This window comes from Parus major, chromosome 1 (assembly GCF_001522545.3).
Source record: "Parus major isolate Abel chromosome 1, Parus_major1.1, whole genome shotgun sequence".
Taxonomy (NCBI): Eukaryota; Metazoa; Chordata; class Aves; order Passeriformes; family Paridae; genus Parus; species Parus major.
The window spans coordinates 62,556,148-62,571,863 of NC_031768.1; the positions used below are offsets into that span (position 1 = coordinate 62,556,148).

Sequence of the window (15,716 nt, forward strand, 5' to 3'; positions counted from 1 at the left end):
ATGGCTTCTTTAAATTACGATAACATCTCTGGATAGAGTAAGAAAAGTAAAATAATATTTTGGCAGGATTTCCTAGCCACTCTGCATGAGGTGGAACATGCAGACATGCCCAGGAGGAAGGTGGATACCAGAAAAATTAATATCTTACCTAGGTGGAGTCTCAGCACATAAGCATAGGGCCTGCTGCTGTTATACATGCCAGAGAGTCCCTGTGCAGTTTATGAGGTGGCTATTTTCTGCCTAGTGTTGCTTAATAAGGCATCCTTGAAATAACACTGCGAATGTTAACAGATCACAGCTTATGAGGAGGTAGAGGGATTCTTTTTTTAGCTGATTTGCTGAATTAATCGGCCAATGTTCTTATCGGTATGGGGCAACTGTAATCTTGGGTTGAGAAGTGGTATCATGTGTTTTAGGAGCAGAGGTAGTGGCCATGACTGATGCAAGGAGCTGGGACAAGAAGACTCAGATAAAGCAGAAAAGAGAAAGAACAGCAATTAAACAAGGGTCAGAGAAGGCAAAAAGACAAAAACAGGCAAAGAAAAGGCACTTTTGCAGAGAACAGTTTAGTCTGCAGGAAGGAAAATGGAGGTGAGATAAGACCTTCAAGCTTGCTGAATTATTATGCATAATAGTGCTGATACAGCAGAATTGAGCACAAAGAGGAAGAAAGGCAAGAAGAGCATCCACTGGAACAGGTTTCCCAGAGAAGCTGTGGATGCCCCATCCTTGGAAGGGTTCAAGGCCAGGCTGGATTGGGCTTTGAGCAACCTGATCTAGTGGAAGGTGTCCCAGCCCACAGCAGGGGGGTTGGAACTACACAATCTTTAAAGTCTCTTCCATCCCATTCTATGTCTTATGACAGGCAAGGATGTGTACAGGGCACCTTTACAAAAATTGTATTTACTTTCTTCTGAAACTGGTGAAAAGGACACACTTTCAGAGCAAAAACTGACTCAGTTGAGGGAGATGCCATGAACTGATTTAATTAATCTGCAAATCTAATTCTAGTCTCCTGTTTTTCAAAATATTTTAATCTATTTTTTCCTTTTCTTTTTGTGACATTAGTGTTTGGTTGTCCTTAATGCTGGTAGCTGGGAATTGGGAGAGCACAGAGAATCAGTCACTAACTCATATAAGGGATTTTCACTTGTTTTTCTTCAGCCTAAGGTACTTTATCCAGTTAAGTTCCATGGTAAACTAGGATCTCTTACAAATCTATGCACACAGAAAAAATTCTTGAGAGTGAATGTATTTTGTGTTACAAAACACTCAGCTTTTCTATTATTGTGAACACATTACAAGCCACTTTTCAAAGAGGCTCAATTTTAAATCTGTGCATTTTGCCTTTTTGAAATGCTGTGCTTCTGACTATTTGCCTTTCAAGTAAGACTTATTGTGATGATACCGAGGACTAATCTCTGCCACTTTTTCTTGTGTTGATATTTTTCCCCTGGATCAATTCTACTGGTTTTAATACAATTAAACAAACACCATCACACTCCTGTTGAGCAAGGCAGGCAAAATCTGGCCTTGAGATGGTGATGTCATTGCTGTGCTGGCTGGGTCCTGACCTCAGCAAAGCCTTGCTGGCAGTTCTTAATGCAGATAATGCTTAAGGAGATCTCTATCTGCTTTCTTAAAATGCAGATAACTTAAAATAGACTGCAGCAAGGGTTTTTTCTGTTAGGTCCCAGCAGCCCAAGCTAAAAGTGTTTTTCTGAAAGGTTCACCCCAAGTTGTTTATGGCATTCCCGGATATTCATCATGAAATTCTTCTGCAGCCCATTGTAAAACACAAAGACTCTAAATCCCTCCAGGCTTCACAAAGATTTGTGCAGAGATTATAAATGAGCAGCAGATTAGCACCAGATGAAAAAATCTGTTCTGTTAGAGAGCTAATCTGTTCAGTCAGTGACTGGGTTTGCTGCACATCTTTGTGGCAAGGTCTGACAAATCCACCTCCCTGCATTTGGAATTCTGGTCAAAATCAACGTGTCACTTTGCACTGTGTCCCCTCAGATGACTGACGTGCTCTCTGGCATGTCTCTGGTGCTTGTGCCTGTTGCAGGAAGCACGGCAGTAGCAGGCAGGGCTCTGCCAGGCAGCAGGGAGGCAACAGGCAATGCTGAAAGCATTAGCAAGCCATGAGAAGTCTGATGATGAGGACTTGAAAAGAACTCAGCAAAGATGCAACTGTTTTCCTAGCCGGTGGCAGGATGAAGGAGGCAGAGAAGCCTCCTCCAAAAACTGAAGAGGAGCGGTCACATGAGCGCACAAGGCCTCGTGCAGCATTCGGTGTGCCCTGCCAAGGTGGCACAGAGGAGCACAGTCAATGGCCTTGGCACAGGACAAGGAGCTAGTTTTGCCTGATTTTTAATCCTGGCTAAATCATTGAATCCCCTCTGTGATCTCTGACAAGTTAGAGAATGTAGATATAGAAAAATCTTATTAGTCCACATAATCCACTTCCCTACAATACAGGATTAGCCTGTAATCTTTATTCACTAGTATTTCATGGGGTGGAGCTTGTGACAAGCTACCTGTGGTACAGTGTTCTACCTGTAGTGCACTACTGCTGCTAGTACTGTCTGGTACTGCTGCTAGTACTCTCCCAGCCAGGAAAGTCTTCGGTCATGTTGCTTTTAGACGAAAGTATGAAAATAACACCTCCACATTATTTCCCATTTCTGCCCATAGAATGAAGAGCAGCATTGGAAAATAGGTCTTCTAAATCTTACCTAAAAAAGGATCAAGGTGAGCAGTTCCCCCTACAAACAGCTGTTCAGAAATAAGCTGTATAAGTGATGTCACTTGATTTGTCCTGCAGGCAGCCATTCTGGGAGCAGGCTTTGCTTGCCCCCTTCTCCTCACCATCCACCATTACCTCCTGCCAGGCCAGCTGGGCTTGACCAGGAGCTGTGACCCAGGAGCAAGATTAACAGCAAATACTTAGTGTAAAATGAAATGCATCTATCTGTCTGCAGGAACATTAAGGAACTAGGAAGAAAGGGTTTAAAATAGTAAAACCCTAAAACGGATATCTTACGTGAAGTAGGTTGTCAGCTACAGTCTGTGTTCTCACTGCAGTCAATGGGTGCATACTCAGTACAGCCCAAGGACATAAAGAAATTCAGCTAACCAACCAAACACAAGAATTTTTTCAGGGAAAGCTGAATTTCTCTCCAGACCCCACTGGCTGCACTAACTAGACAGCTAAATGTTATTGATGATGCCTGTGGGCTCTGGCTGACATACGTGTGGTAGACAGGTGGTGTGGCCTGCACAAAGTAAAAGCAAGGCTTTTGTACTGGCCCTAGAACTCTCTGCAGTGCAAGAATAGATCTGTTCCCAAAAACCTTATGTTTTCAGCTCCAGGTTTGTCCAAGGTGCTACCAGTGGTCCCATCCTTTTCACGAACAGGAAGACTGCACTGCTTGGATCCCTGGTTTCTGTGGATGCTTGATCTGCCAAATTGTCAGCTTAAACCTGCAAAAACACAAGTATTGTGTAAAAATAAGATACAGTGAGGCAATTGGTTAGAAGTGTTCTGAAGGTGCTTCTGTTGATTCCCTGAGCACGGTGGTTGAGTTCATGTAGTGTATCTCATAACAGAGCTACTGCAGAGAAAAAAAATGGTACCTTTTGTTAATGCTAACAAAATATAATGAGGAGTGTTTTCTTGGTCAAACACATCAAAAGAATGCAGTGCTCTATTTGTGGACTTTCAGCATGTCAGATTCTTATTTCTGGGTTATCCAAAAATGTCTTCAGTTAAGAAACAGCTGGTATTTTCTTCATGGACAAGCTTTTCATCTTGCAGAGTAATTTTTAAACAAATTGGTTCACATATTGCACTAATAAAATAATGTTATTTGTAGAGGTCGAACGTGATTTCTGGCTAATGTTTTGTTGACAACTGACTTTTTACATTTGACTCTTTTGTCCTCAATTTCTTCATTAATATAATTCTTTATGATATTAAGGGAAACAGCTTACTATATTACACAGAAATAGTTATGAATTAACACACCTTATTATACACACACACACACACACACATATATATAGTATACATATATATATATATACTCATCTACAGCATCTAAATGAACTTCTATGGTTTGGCTGTCCTATGATCTCTAGTAAGAGATCATGAAAGAACCAAGCATTTTTTGCAGATGTGAAAATCCTTTATTTGCCTATAAAATCACTTCAATAAAAACCAGAAGATGGCTATGACAGATCTGGGTCACTAAGACAATGTGATGTGCACTAGCAAGATGTTAGAAGCAGCAATGTATGGAGCTTTTTTAGAGACTGGGTACAAAGAACCTCCTTGGTTGCCAGGTCTCAGCTCTTTCTGTCATGTCATATAATCTGTTTGGTAAAATGAAGAAGCTCTGTCTTTATCCATTACTCACCCCAGAAAATTCTTCTCCTTCTGTTGTTACTAGAAACCTTCTATTAGTTTGCGGTTCCATTTTTTTAATGGGTAGTTAATCTTTCTATTTTTTTTTCCCTGTGGGTCCATCTTTTTCAGTTCAAATTTATTCTTTTGCACATAGCTGTGATTGGAATCATGTGCAGTATTCCAGATGAGGCCATAACAGTGCTTTCCACAGTGCTTTTTCAATTCACTTGAGAGTGCCCAATACCATGTTGTCACAGCCTTGTTGCTTTAATAGCAGAAAGAGATCAGGATACCCAGTTCCTTCTCCTCTCCTGTTTCCAGCTGACAAGTTCCATAGCTGAGATTATTATTTATTCTCAGGAGTATGATCTTGCACTTTGCCCCATGATTTCCTGTCCCTTTTGGAGCAGAGATCAAGTGTGTTCTATTATGCAAGAAATTCCATTATAAGGCTTTAAATTAAACTTTTTGAAAGGCTAATTTCTAAAAGCCTCACTAAAATAAGGGAGAAGGTGAAAAACCTCACAATTGCTCAAACACAGTTCAGTTATCCAGACATCAGTGTCTAGCTCCATAGGAAAGCCACCTGGCTCCAGCTCCTTCTTGAGAAGGATGTTGGATTCACCATGCATCACAGCTGCTTTCCCTGTTCTAATGCTTGAGTATCTGATGGGTAGGCAACTGAATCCTGCCCTGGGACTGAGATTTATTCTGAGGTCCAGATTTGGATCACAACTATGAGTTTGGGTCTTCAGTCTAGGTGTCTACAAGCAAACTGAATGTGTGTCTGTAACATCACTGTGAGCTAGTTAATAGAGCAAACTAGCTAAGAAAGAAAATGTGAAAGAGTTGAGAGTAGTAGTAAATTCCCACTGAGAAAACAGAATGAGCTTGCTTGTTGAAGGCTTTCTGATGTTTTAAAGGGGGACAAAACAAAACAAGAAAAAAAGGAAGAAATGAGAAATTATAATTATATAATATACCTCTTCCATTTCTTTATTTTTTTCTTAAGCTGTCCACTAAGGTAGTAATGTTGGAAGACAGAATATGAATGAATCTGGATTAAGTCGGTAGGAAGTGAGAAGTCCAAGCTAGTGTAATGCAGCCCACAAGGCAAGGCTTCTCTACCATTTATTCTTGTTGTCTTTGAGGTTCCTTTTGTAAATATTTGGGATTTTGGCAGGGTGGTTTGTCATTGTTATTGCAGTGAAACATTTGCCGCAAGCATACTGATTGAGGTCTGCTTCATAATTATTTGCAGTAACAACTTAGCAATGGAGACTTAGGGTTGTAAAACTGCCAACTCTGTATTAATGTGATCTTCTTCTCTCCCTCTCCCAACTGCAGCAAGCACACAGTTGGTGTAGGAAGTCTGCAAAGCAGAGCAAGCAACCATATCCATCTGTGTCAACAGATTCCCAATTCACCACTCTGCCAGCCTTTCTTCCTCAGAGCCACCAATCTGTCTCTGAACAGCCACAAGAAATGGGTCAAAAAAAGGTACATCACACCAATGGCCTTGGTCATTATCTTGGTTTCTCCCAGCAGGACTTGAGACATGGTGATCAAGGAGACTTCACACGCAGATCCAGGAGTGCCTCCAGCATTTCTTGGTCATTTCAACGAAGCAAGTCTCTGTTCTGCTTGCCCACAGTGAACTCCTCTTCAGCATCAGAGACATTTCATTTCAGTGAACCATTTCAGTTTTTAAACACTGGGTCACCTGCAGCCAGGCTAAAAACATGGAAATGCAGCCCCAAGCTTAACATTGATGACTTGGAGGGTGCCCAGGAGACCGATGTGGACACAGGGATGAAGCTGTCGTTCTCAGACCTGTCTGTGGTTTCTGCATACTCTGCTCTTAATGGATTTTGCAGTGAGTTGGAGGACTCTCTTCCATCACAGAAACAAACTGTCAATAGGGCTAAAAAGGCAGCCACCAGTGGAAGGCCTGTATCAGCCATGTGCAATACTTTTGAGTCAGTTGATGGTTCACTGCCTTCTCTTTCAGAATGGTCTTCCAGCTCTTTCACGTCAGCATCTCTCTCCGAGCAACACAAACAGCCCTTGAGAGCAGCTTCCTGTTCTCTGGATGACCGTGTTTGCCCAGCTTCACCAGTTAATGAAGAAGAATTTTACATCTGAGGTTTCTCTATCTTACACTTCCAAAGGAAACGTATTCTACTTGTGAATGACAGCAGTGGGCCTACCCTGAGCTTAGAGAAGGTTCCTTGCTGAGGAAAAGGTGATGCAGAAGTGTGTTAAGTATTTGAAGAAAATACTCAAAACCCTCTGAGGCTGGCATTCCCAAACTGGGTACAGTAAAGCAGGCTGAGATTGCACCCTGTATCTTTTGGGGGGGTATGATCAGCACAGAGGCTTTTGCACAGCAGCACAAGGTGGATGTTTTCGGAGCAGCCCTTGGACTGGTGGTGAAGGAAATGCCAGAAGAGGCAGATTGTATTCCATCTTAATTTAGCAGAAAATGAAGACTAATTTGTGATACCAAACTGCTTTAACTTTTCTGAGAAATTCCCATAAGAAAGATGGGAAAAGAAAGGGATCTTATTTCCCTTTTCACAGGTTCCAAAGGCAGCTCTAAGCACAGCAGATCCCAGCAGCACAGCCCCAGTAGGGTTAGGCAAGAAGTTTCTTGTGAGGAAACACTTTGTTTGCAACCTTTGAGAGCTGGCAGTGGTAAGATGGGGCAGAATCACACAAATATCGAAGCTGGAAGAGGTCTTCAAGATCATCTTAAGTCCAAGTGACAACCTAGCACTACCATAATCACCCCTAAACCATATCCCCAAGTGCCACATCCTGACACCTCTTGAACACTTCTAGAGACTGACTCCACCAACTCCCTAGACAATTTATTCTAAGGCCTGACCACCCTTTCAGTGAATAATTTTTTCCTAATACCTAATCTGACCCTCCCCTCGTGCAAGCTGAGGGTGTTTCCTCTCCTTTCATTCAAGATAGGGCAGAAGAGGCCAATCCCCACTTCACTACAACCTCTTTTCTGGTAATTGTAGAGATCAGTGAGCTAACCCCTGAGCCTTCTTTCCTCCAAATGAAACAATCTCAGTTCCCTCAGCTGTTTCTTATCAGACTTTTGCTCCAAACCCTTCACCAGCTCTGTTGCCCTTCTCTAGAAATGCTCCAGCACCTCAATGTCCTTCCTGAACTGAGGGGCCCAGAAATGAACACAGGATTCAAGATGCAGCTTTCACCAGTGCCAAGGTCAATCTCTGCCCTGGTCCTGCTGGCCACACTATTCCTGATCCAGGCCAGGATGCCATTGGCTGTTTTGGCCACCTGGGCACACTGCTGGGTCACATTCAGCTGGCTATTGACCAGCAACCCCAGGTCCTTTTCCAGCCACTCTTCCCCCAGCCTGTAGCAATGCATGGGATTGTTTTGACCCAAGTGCAGTACCCAGCACATGGTTCACCTTATTGAACTCCACAAGGCTGTCCTTGGCCCATCAATCCAGCCTGTCACAATCCCTCTTGAGAGCCTTCCTGCCCCACAGCAGATCAACACTCCCAACCACCTTGGTGTCGTTTGCAAACTTACTGAGGATGCACTCAATCCACTCATCCAAATCATCAGTGAAGATGTGAAACAGAACTGGCACCAGTGGTGAGCCCTGGGGAACACCACCAGTCACCAGCAACCAACTGGATTTAGTTCCGTTCACCACCACTCTCTGGGCCTGGCCATCCAGCCAGTTTTATTCAGTCAAGAATCCACCCATTCAAGCCATGAGCAGCCAGTTTCTCCAGGACAGCGCTGTGGAAGGCAGTTTCAAATGCTTTCCTAAAGTCTGGATAGACAACATCCACAGACATTCCCTCCCCTACTAAGTGGATCACATTGTCATAGAAGGAGATCGGGTTAGTCAAGCAGGACCTGCTTTTCATAAACCCATACTGGCTGGGCCTGAGCCCTTGGCTGTCCTGCACATGGCACGTGATAGCACTCAGGATGATCTGCTCCACAACTTTCCCCAGTACTGAGGTCAGGCTGACAGGTCTATAGTTCCCCAGATCACCCTTCCAACCCTTCTTGTAGATGGGCATTACATTTGCTGATTTCCTGTCAATCAGGACTTCTCTGATAAACCAAAACAGCTGGAAAAGGGTTGAAAGGGGTTTAGAAAGATATTTTGCCAGTTCCCTCAATACTCTCAGGTGCATCACATCAGGGCACATAGATGTGTGTCTAACTGGACAGAAGGTCATTAACCCTTTCCTCATGGATTATGGGGCCTTCACTCAGCTCCTCATCCCTAACTTCCAGCTGTCATTGCTGGGTATCCTGGGGGCAGATGGCTTTGGTGTTAAACACTGAGGCAAAAAAGGCATTAGGTACCTCAGCATTTTCCACATCCCTTGACACTGTGCTACCCTGTGCATCCAACAAAGAATGGAGACTCCTTAGCCCTCCTTTTGCTGCCAATGTATTTATAGAAGCTTCTTCTGAAGAAGTGTCGCTCCTTTCCCAGAGAGGAGGAAATTCCACTGCATCTTTTACTTTGACAGACCAAGATGCAGAAAGTGCCAAAAGGGAAACCTCAGAGAAATTTTCAGCCCCCTCGCCCAGAAAGCCCATCCTTTCTAGCTAGAAGGGAGCCATTTGGACTGCTGTCTGAGCCACTTGTACAGACAGTGATAATCCAAGTAAACCATGTTTGCTACTTCTAACTCTGGCAATACAGCTCACCTTTTTGGAATACAAACCAAGAAAGATAACACAGCATTTTTATATATTGCTACAACATTAGACCCAAAAAGACAGCTCTCTGCTTTTTAAGGGGTTATTATTTTTCTGATAAAAATAATAAATGAAGAAACTTATTCTTTGTATTTCCAGTGCAAGCATACTTTCTGGAAAAAACTTGTTTCTTCTTGAATACCTCTCCCCAAAGGGAAAACAACCCAAATTTTCTGGCTTTCAAAAGATGTTTTTAAAAATATGCATTTTTGATAACCTGTTTTGCTCTAAATTACTCTAATTGCTGTTAAAAAAAATAAGTGAAAAGCTGCTAATATGACAGCTAAGTACCTTCACCAGGATTTAAGTTATATAAACAGATTTTATAATATGTGTTCTGAGAAGTTAAATTTTTGGCTGACAAGTGTCACAGATCACAACTCTGGTCGAGCCACTGGGGAAATTACCATGTTAAAAGGTGTCTGTATAATGCTGGGTGTAACGTATATATAGGTGTAAATGCTGAAGACCTACCATGATGGCATTGTGGTGTGTGGAATAAAAGCTCATTTTCAGAGAAAGATATTTGTTGTATTACCAGGTAATTTTAATCAAAAGAATTTCTGCTTTAGAAGGAAAAAAAAAAAAAAGAAGGTGAAAAAGCACACACATACTGTTAATAATAGTTAAAAAAAAAATGTAACAGCTCCCCTGGCCTGTTTAGGTAAGTGCATGGTTTTTACAAACTAGTCTGGAAGAAAGTCTAGAGGAAAATGAGTACAGGTTTTTAGGGGAGGAACCCGCAACCCAAGTCCAAAACAGGCCAGAGGGATATGCTGTTGTTTTCTTCACATAGAAAAAAAGGCAACAAACTGAAGTCCAAGTTTCCTCTCGGTAAGATGCTTATTATAGCATTTACCAGAGGTAGACTTTGTCTTTTGTGCTAAACACAGTGAATAAATAGGAAAATTTATTCACAGTAAAGAGCACAGAAGATTATCAGCCTTCTCCTACCCTCTAAAACTGTTTAGACTTACTGCAGTTTTGGGTAAACTGTTCTCTTTTCTGGGACAAAAATAGCATTAATGAAAGATTTGTCATGGTGTGTGTGTTTGTTTATCTGCTCTATGCTCCTTCAGACCCCACGCAGTCTTTCCTCTGACTGTCATGACCTTTAGCTCAAATCCCTCCCTGGAACATGTGAACCTGATTTATCTAAAGTTATATTCCCATGTTATTGTTTGTACCCTGCCAAAATATATGTAAAACACTGTGAAGTCAGACAGCCACTTTTTCCATCAGCTTGCATTTCACCATACAAACAGTGATGCCTAGCAGTCAGCATCCATGGGTTTAAATTTATGCTTCATGATTATCTGTCCATAATCATGGTATTTGCACAATATTTTAATAATACAGATAACATTTTATCTGGACATGAAATAAAAAACTTGTTTGAGCTGATGTAGCTGTCTGATCTTGGCATCATGCCAACACTAAACTCCTGACAAAAGCTGATTGGGGTTTTTAATGAAGAGGAGGCTCTGAACCATCATTCTGCATGCTCTAGAAGGAGTCCATCACATCTGGGGTCTGTTGTCTGCTGTGGCAGGAAGCACTGGGAACAGAGATCCACAAGAAAGCACAGGACAGCTCAAGTGTCAGTCATGAGGTCCATGTGTGTTATTAACCAGCAGCTCCACAAGCATCTCAGCTCCAGATTTTGCCACATTAATCCTGATGGGAAGAGATCCAAAAGAGTGTCCATAGACTCTGCATTTGTACTGTCCCCACTGGTTCTGTCTCTGTTTTGTTTACTGATACCTAACTAGAGATTAAAGTTTTAATTGTTTACATGGATGTTGCTTGTAACCAAATCTTGTAAAAAACCGAGTGTCCTGAACTGAGTTTCCTGACACTGAGTGTCAAGCAAAGCAGAGGTGATAGTGTACAGAAAACTTTCTGCCTATAAAAAGAAAGCCAGGTTACGAAGTGAGTTTCACTGAAGGTAGGCTTCATTAATTCTCTTCCCATTATTTAAGAAGAGGCTTATCTCTTCAGAGACTTGAATATGCACAAATTTCATTACATTTACTTATTGATATGGTTAAATTATCAACAATGTCTTTTGAGAACTGCAGTTTTTTTCTGAACTTTTTCTCCTTTTACCTCAGAATGCACTGCTTCTGTGAAATAAAATAGAGATGACAAGTTGGTTGTACATAACCTTCTGTGTGTTCACCTATGAAGTATTGCATACTTACAGGGTATTTTATCTAGGCTTTGAAAATGACTGCAGTGCCACAAGCTCTGCAGCTTTTGGCATTGTATGTTGGTGGGATAACTACAAAATAAACGCAGCAAAAATATTTTTTGTTGGACTCAGTTTTGCCTCTGCAGACTGAGTCTCTTGATTCTCACTGTAGTGTTGTAAATAATTTTCTCTAGTAAAGCTGAATGATAAAATAGGAGCTGTGACACATATTGGTAATCTTTCATGCTTAAATCCCATCTGGGTTTGTTTGATGTCCATTGGTCTTCATAATCATCCTTTCCTCTTCTTTTCATCAGTGTGTGGTGTTACCTACTATGCATTTCTTTATTCCCCCCAAGGGACACATCTGCATGTCGGCGTTACATTGTATATGCAAAGCTGTGTAGGTTTGGCTTTGTTTGGTTTTTATGGTTTTATGATTTAACATTGTAGAATTTATATATATATTTTTATGGCACTTACAGAGCTGTAGAAACATCAGGAGTTGGAAGAGGTCCCTGGAGGTCATCTAGTCCAAAGCATCTGCTGAAAGCAGACACAAACTGCTCAAGCCTGAAGCTTTGGAGTTAAATCAAGTTGTTCAGGACCTTGTCTGATCAGATTTGAAAGTATTTAAAGGTGGCAATTTATGGTGTCTCTGGGCAATGTGTGCCAGTGCTTACCCACTGTAATGGTGAAAAACCGCTTCCTAATCTGCTGTGAGAATTTCCCACGTCCAAAATTGTGATCTTTCCCTCTTGGTTCACTGAACACCTTTGAGAAATCTGTGCTCTGTCTTCTCTATAATCCTGCTTTAGGTGCTGGAAGGCTGCAGTTGCTCCTTCAGCCATGGTCTTCTCACTCGACCCTCTGAACTCTCTCAGGTTTGTCAATATCACACTTGTACTGACATTGCCAAAACTCTACACAAATGTATGGATGTGGATGATGACGAGTGCTTAGCTGGCTGGAAGAAGAATTTCTGTCAGCCTGACAATTCATTTGCTTTTATTAAACTTGATAAGGTTCTCACTGGCACCCTTCTCCAGCCAGTGAAGGTCTCTGTGGGTGGTAGCCCTGCCCTTCAGTGTAATCAGTCATGATCATCCCACTGGGCAGTTTCTGCTGCACTGTCAGTGGTAGCCCATCCAGTCCCATGGACTTGTGTAGGTGCAGCTTTCTTCATCCCTGACTCACTCTTCTAGTGTGATTAGTCATTTTCTCCTCAAAACTTTGCTAGATACAGACACACGGCAGGCCTAACAGAACATCTTGTGAGTGATGACCTTATGACAGAAGGCACTGAAGAGTTTATTCCAATTGGCAGATCTTTCCAGTTACAAGAGACAGGAATTTTTCTAGTCTGTCTTGAGTAACTCCTGAGTTGTTTAAAGAAGGTTCTATCTGTCTTTCCTTCTTGATTGATTGGGCTGTGGGAGATACCCACAACAATATCCCTTTAGTTAGCTTCTCCTGACCCATGAGCTCCTGAGTTTCTCACCCTCTGCTCCCTCACAAACATGCACAAATTTGTGCCACTCCATTGCTTAGAGTACAAACATTATTGCCGTCTTCCACCCTTCCATAAAGAACCTGCATCCAGCCATGAGAGCTCTGGACCCAACTGGCTCCTCATATCTCTAAATCACCTGGTTTTACATCCTGAGAGTGCTGAGGTTTTCCAGGAGTGATTTCAGGTTCAGCAGCCTGAGCTTTGGCACTGGTCATCCTATCTGCCCAACAGAATGGAGTTGGCCAGGTGTTGGGAAGACAGTCCCACCTCACAAAGGGCTTAAGAAGCAGTTTCAAACAGTGTGTTAACTACTGCAGAAATCAGGTTGTTGTTTCTCCTGTCAAGCTGAGAAGTCTTAACACAGTAACGTATTCTTCATAGGAAAACCATTCCATGCTTTTGTTCATTCTTGTTACCCCCTGTTACCTTTCTGTGCTGTGTGCTTTTTGAACTAGAGGGTCTATAAATACATTTGGAGATTTAGATGCACTGTACTAATGTACACAACAGCTTGAAGCTGTTTTCCATTTTATTCTGTTTCTCTCCTAGTAATAGAACTTGCTGCTTTGGCTGCAGGTGATCACTGAGGTACCCTTTTCATAGATATTTACATAGCCCTAAAGTCCAACTCCCAAGCAGAAAAAGTCAGTTGAGACCCTACTCTCATGTATGCAAAATCAGATACTTTTAAAATGTAATTAATTTTAGAAGTAGCTACATTGAATTTCATCTGCCTTTTTATTGTCCAATTGCTGTCTATTGTGAGATTTTTCTGTAGCTTCCCCAGGTGTTCATCATCTTTACTGTGTTGGATGCTTAATAACCTCAGCAAACTCCCATCTCACAAAGCCCCCATTTTTCCAGGTTTAAGTCATGCTGAGCAATGTAAGCTTGAGTACAAATGCCTGCATGACTCCACTGCCAACCTCCTTCCACTGTCAGAGCTGGCTATTTATTTCTACCGTCTGTTTCCTGCCTTTTAATCAGCCCTTTATTCACATAACCTTACCTCTTAAACCATCACACCAGGATTTCTTGCAAAGGCTTTGATGAAGGGCTTTGGAAAACTGCTCTTAGCTCTACACCTATTTGTTGATGCCTTCTGAAGCCCCAAACAGATTTAAAAGATGAGATTTCCCTTTATAAAACCATGTTGACTCTTCCCAAAAAAAAGAATCCTCAGAGTCCTCTATTTGGATAATGACTTGTTTCTCATCTGAGCTCAAGTGTCATTTGAGTACAGAGCAATCTTCCCTGTGGCATTCTTTCCCAGCTTCCAGGATTCGGCATAGTGCAAATTGCTAAATTTACACAGAGTCCAGACTTCCTGAGCCAAAAACTGCTCAGATCACTGTGTGACCAACTGCTACACTGCGCTACCAATGGATGTATCCTCCCTCAATTTGTTGAATCTCTCTTAATTCCTCGGGTTTCCACAGCAGCTCAGGGCAGTAAGCAGCACTGAATTCATTCTCTGCATGAGAAGAAAGTCACATTTATTTGCAGCCTTCACCCAGACAATTTTCATTGAGCACTTTCTGTTCTAGAAGTCAATGCAGGCTTCTGGGCCGTGTTGCCTCAGTAGCTGGGGAGGATTGTGTCCCCCTGAGCCCAGGAACCAACGGGTTGTGAGATAGCTGTGGAGGAACCCAACTGCTTGCTTTGGAAAGCCTTGCAGCCTCCCAGGGTATAAATCCTCTGGCAGAATATGTCTTCAGCAGTAAATGGAAGTGGGACAGTGAAGCAGGTTCAGACACTGGATTGTTTGATTGCTTGTTGTCTCTGTTTTGGACCACTTCAAGCAGCTTTCACCAAGACACTTCCTGGTGGTGCCCTTCACCTCTAAGACTGTTCTCACTACAGAAGAGGCTACATCAAGCTTTGGCCTCTCTGTCTCCAATGCTCTCCCACCAGGCTTTTTGCATCTTCCTGTCATCCCATGTTCCCTTGGACATCCCACACCAACCCAGCCTCTCAGGGTCATGCTGCCAAAAACACCTCTCAGCTGAGCTGCGATGCAGGCTTCACTTCAGCCCTGTGGGCTGGCTGTGTCCGAGAGCAGCACAGATCCTGCAGCAGTCCGGGAGGGAAGCCAGGCCAGCTGCAGTGTGGTGTGTCTGGTGACCTGTGGGGCATCTCTGAAGCGTGTGGACACAACTCAAACAGCGCTGGGCTGGCCTTGGAGCAATAATCAAGAACAATATTCAAACTGCTGCTCTTTTTTTTCTTTTTTTCTTTTTTTTTTTTTTAATAATTTACAGATAGACAGTGTTGCTTCAATTTGGCCACAGAAGGGGAGTCTTAGAGGACTTCATCCTGCCCCTGCTGTGGCTCAGCCTCCTGCATTAAAGCACGGCTGACATTTTAATCAGATATCCTTTTCGATCCCTTTCCTCCTGAATACATGGTGCATAAGATGGAAAGATAGCTTGGTCGGTGGAGGCCATTAATCTGATCTGCCCATCATCAATGAAAACCGCCGACCTGATGACACACAATGAAACGGCGATGGGAAGGGAGGGATATGGCCAGAGATGGCCGCTGGGTAGGAACGCCCACGGGGCTGCGCCGTGTCCGTGTGTGTGGCGTGTCCGTGTGTGTGGCGTGTCCCTCCGTGTGGCGTGTCCGTGTGTGTGGTGGGGCCTGCGTGTGGCGTGTCCAGGTGTGTGGTGGGGCCCTGTGTTTGGTGTGTCCGTCCGTGTGTTATGTCCGTCCGTGTCCCGTGTTCCCGGCGTGTGGCGGGGCGCTGTGTGTGCCGTGTTCCCGGCGTGTGGCGGGGCCCTGTGTGTGCCGTGTTCCCGGCGTGTGGCGGGGCC

At 43.0% G+C, this 15,716-nt stretch overlaps 1 protein-coding gene across 1 annotated transcript in view; it reads left to right on the top strand.

Moving 5' to 3' along the window:
* The window catches only part of FAM124A (family with sequence similarity 124 member A), a 42,432-nt gene extending 31,088 nt beyond the window's left edge, over positions 1 to 11,344 (top strand). The window contains exon 4 of the mRNA XM_015628093.2: positions 5,762 to 11,344. Coding sequence (XP_015483579.1) covers positions 5,762 to 6,559 — 798 coding nt within the window. The 3' untranslated portion in view covers positions 6,560 to 11,344. The remainder of the gene's footprint in view (positions 1 to 5,761) is intronic.
* Positions 11,345 to 15,716: the final 4,372 nt, after the last annotated feature.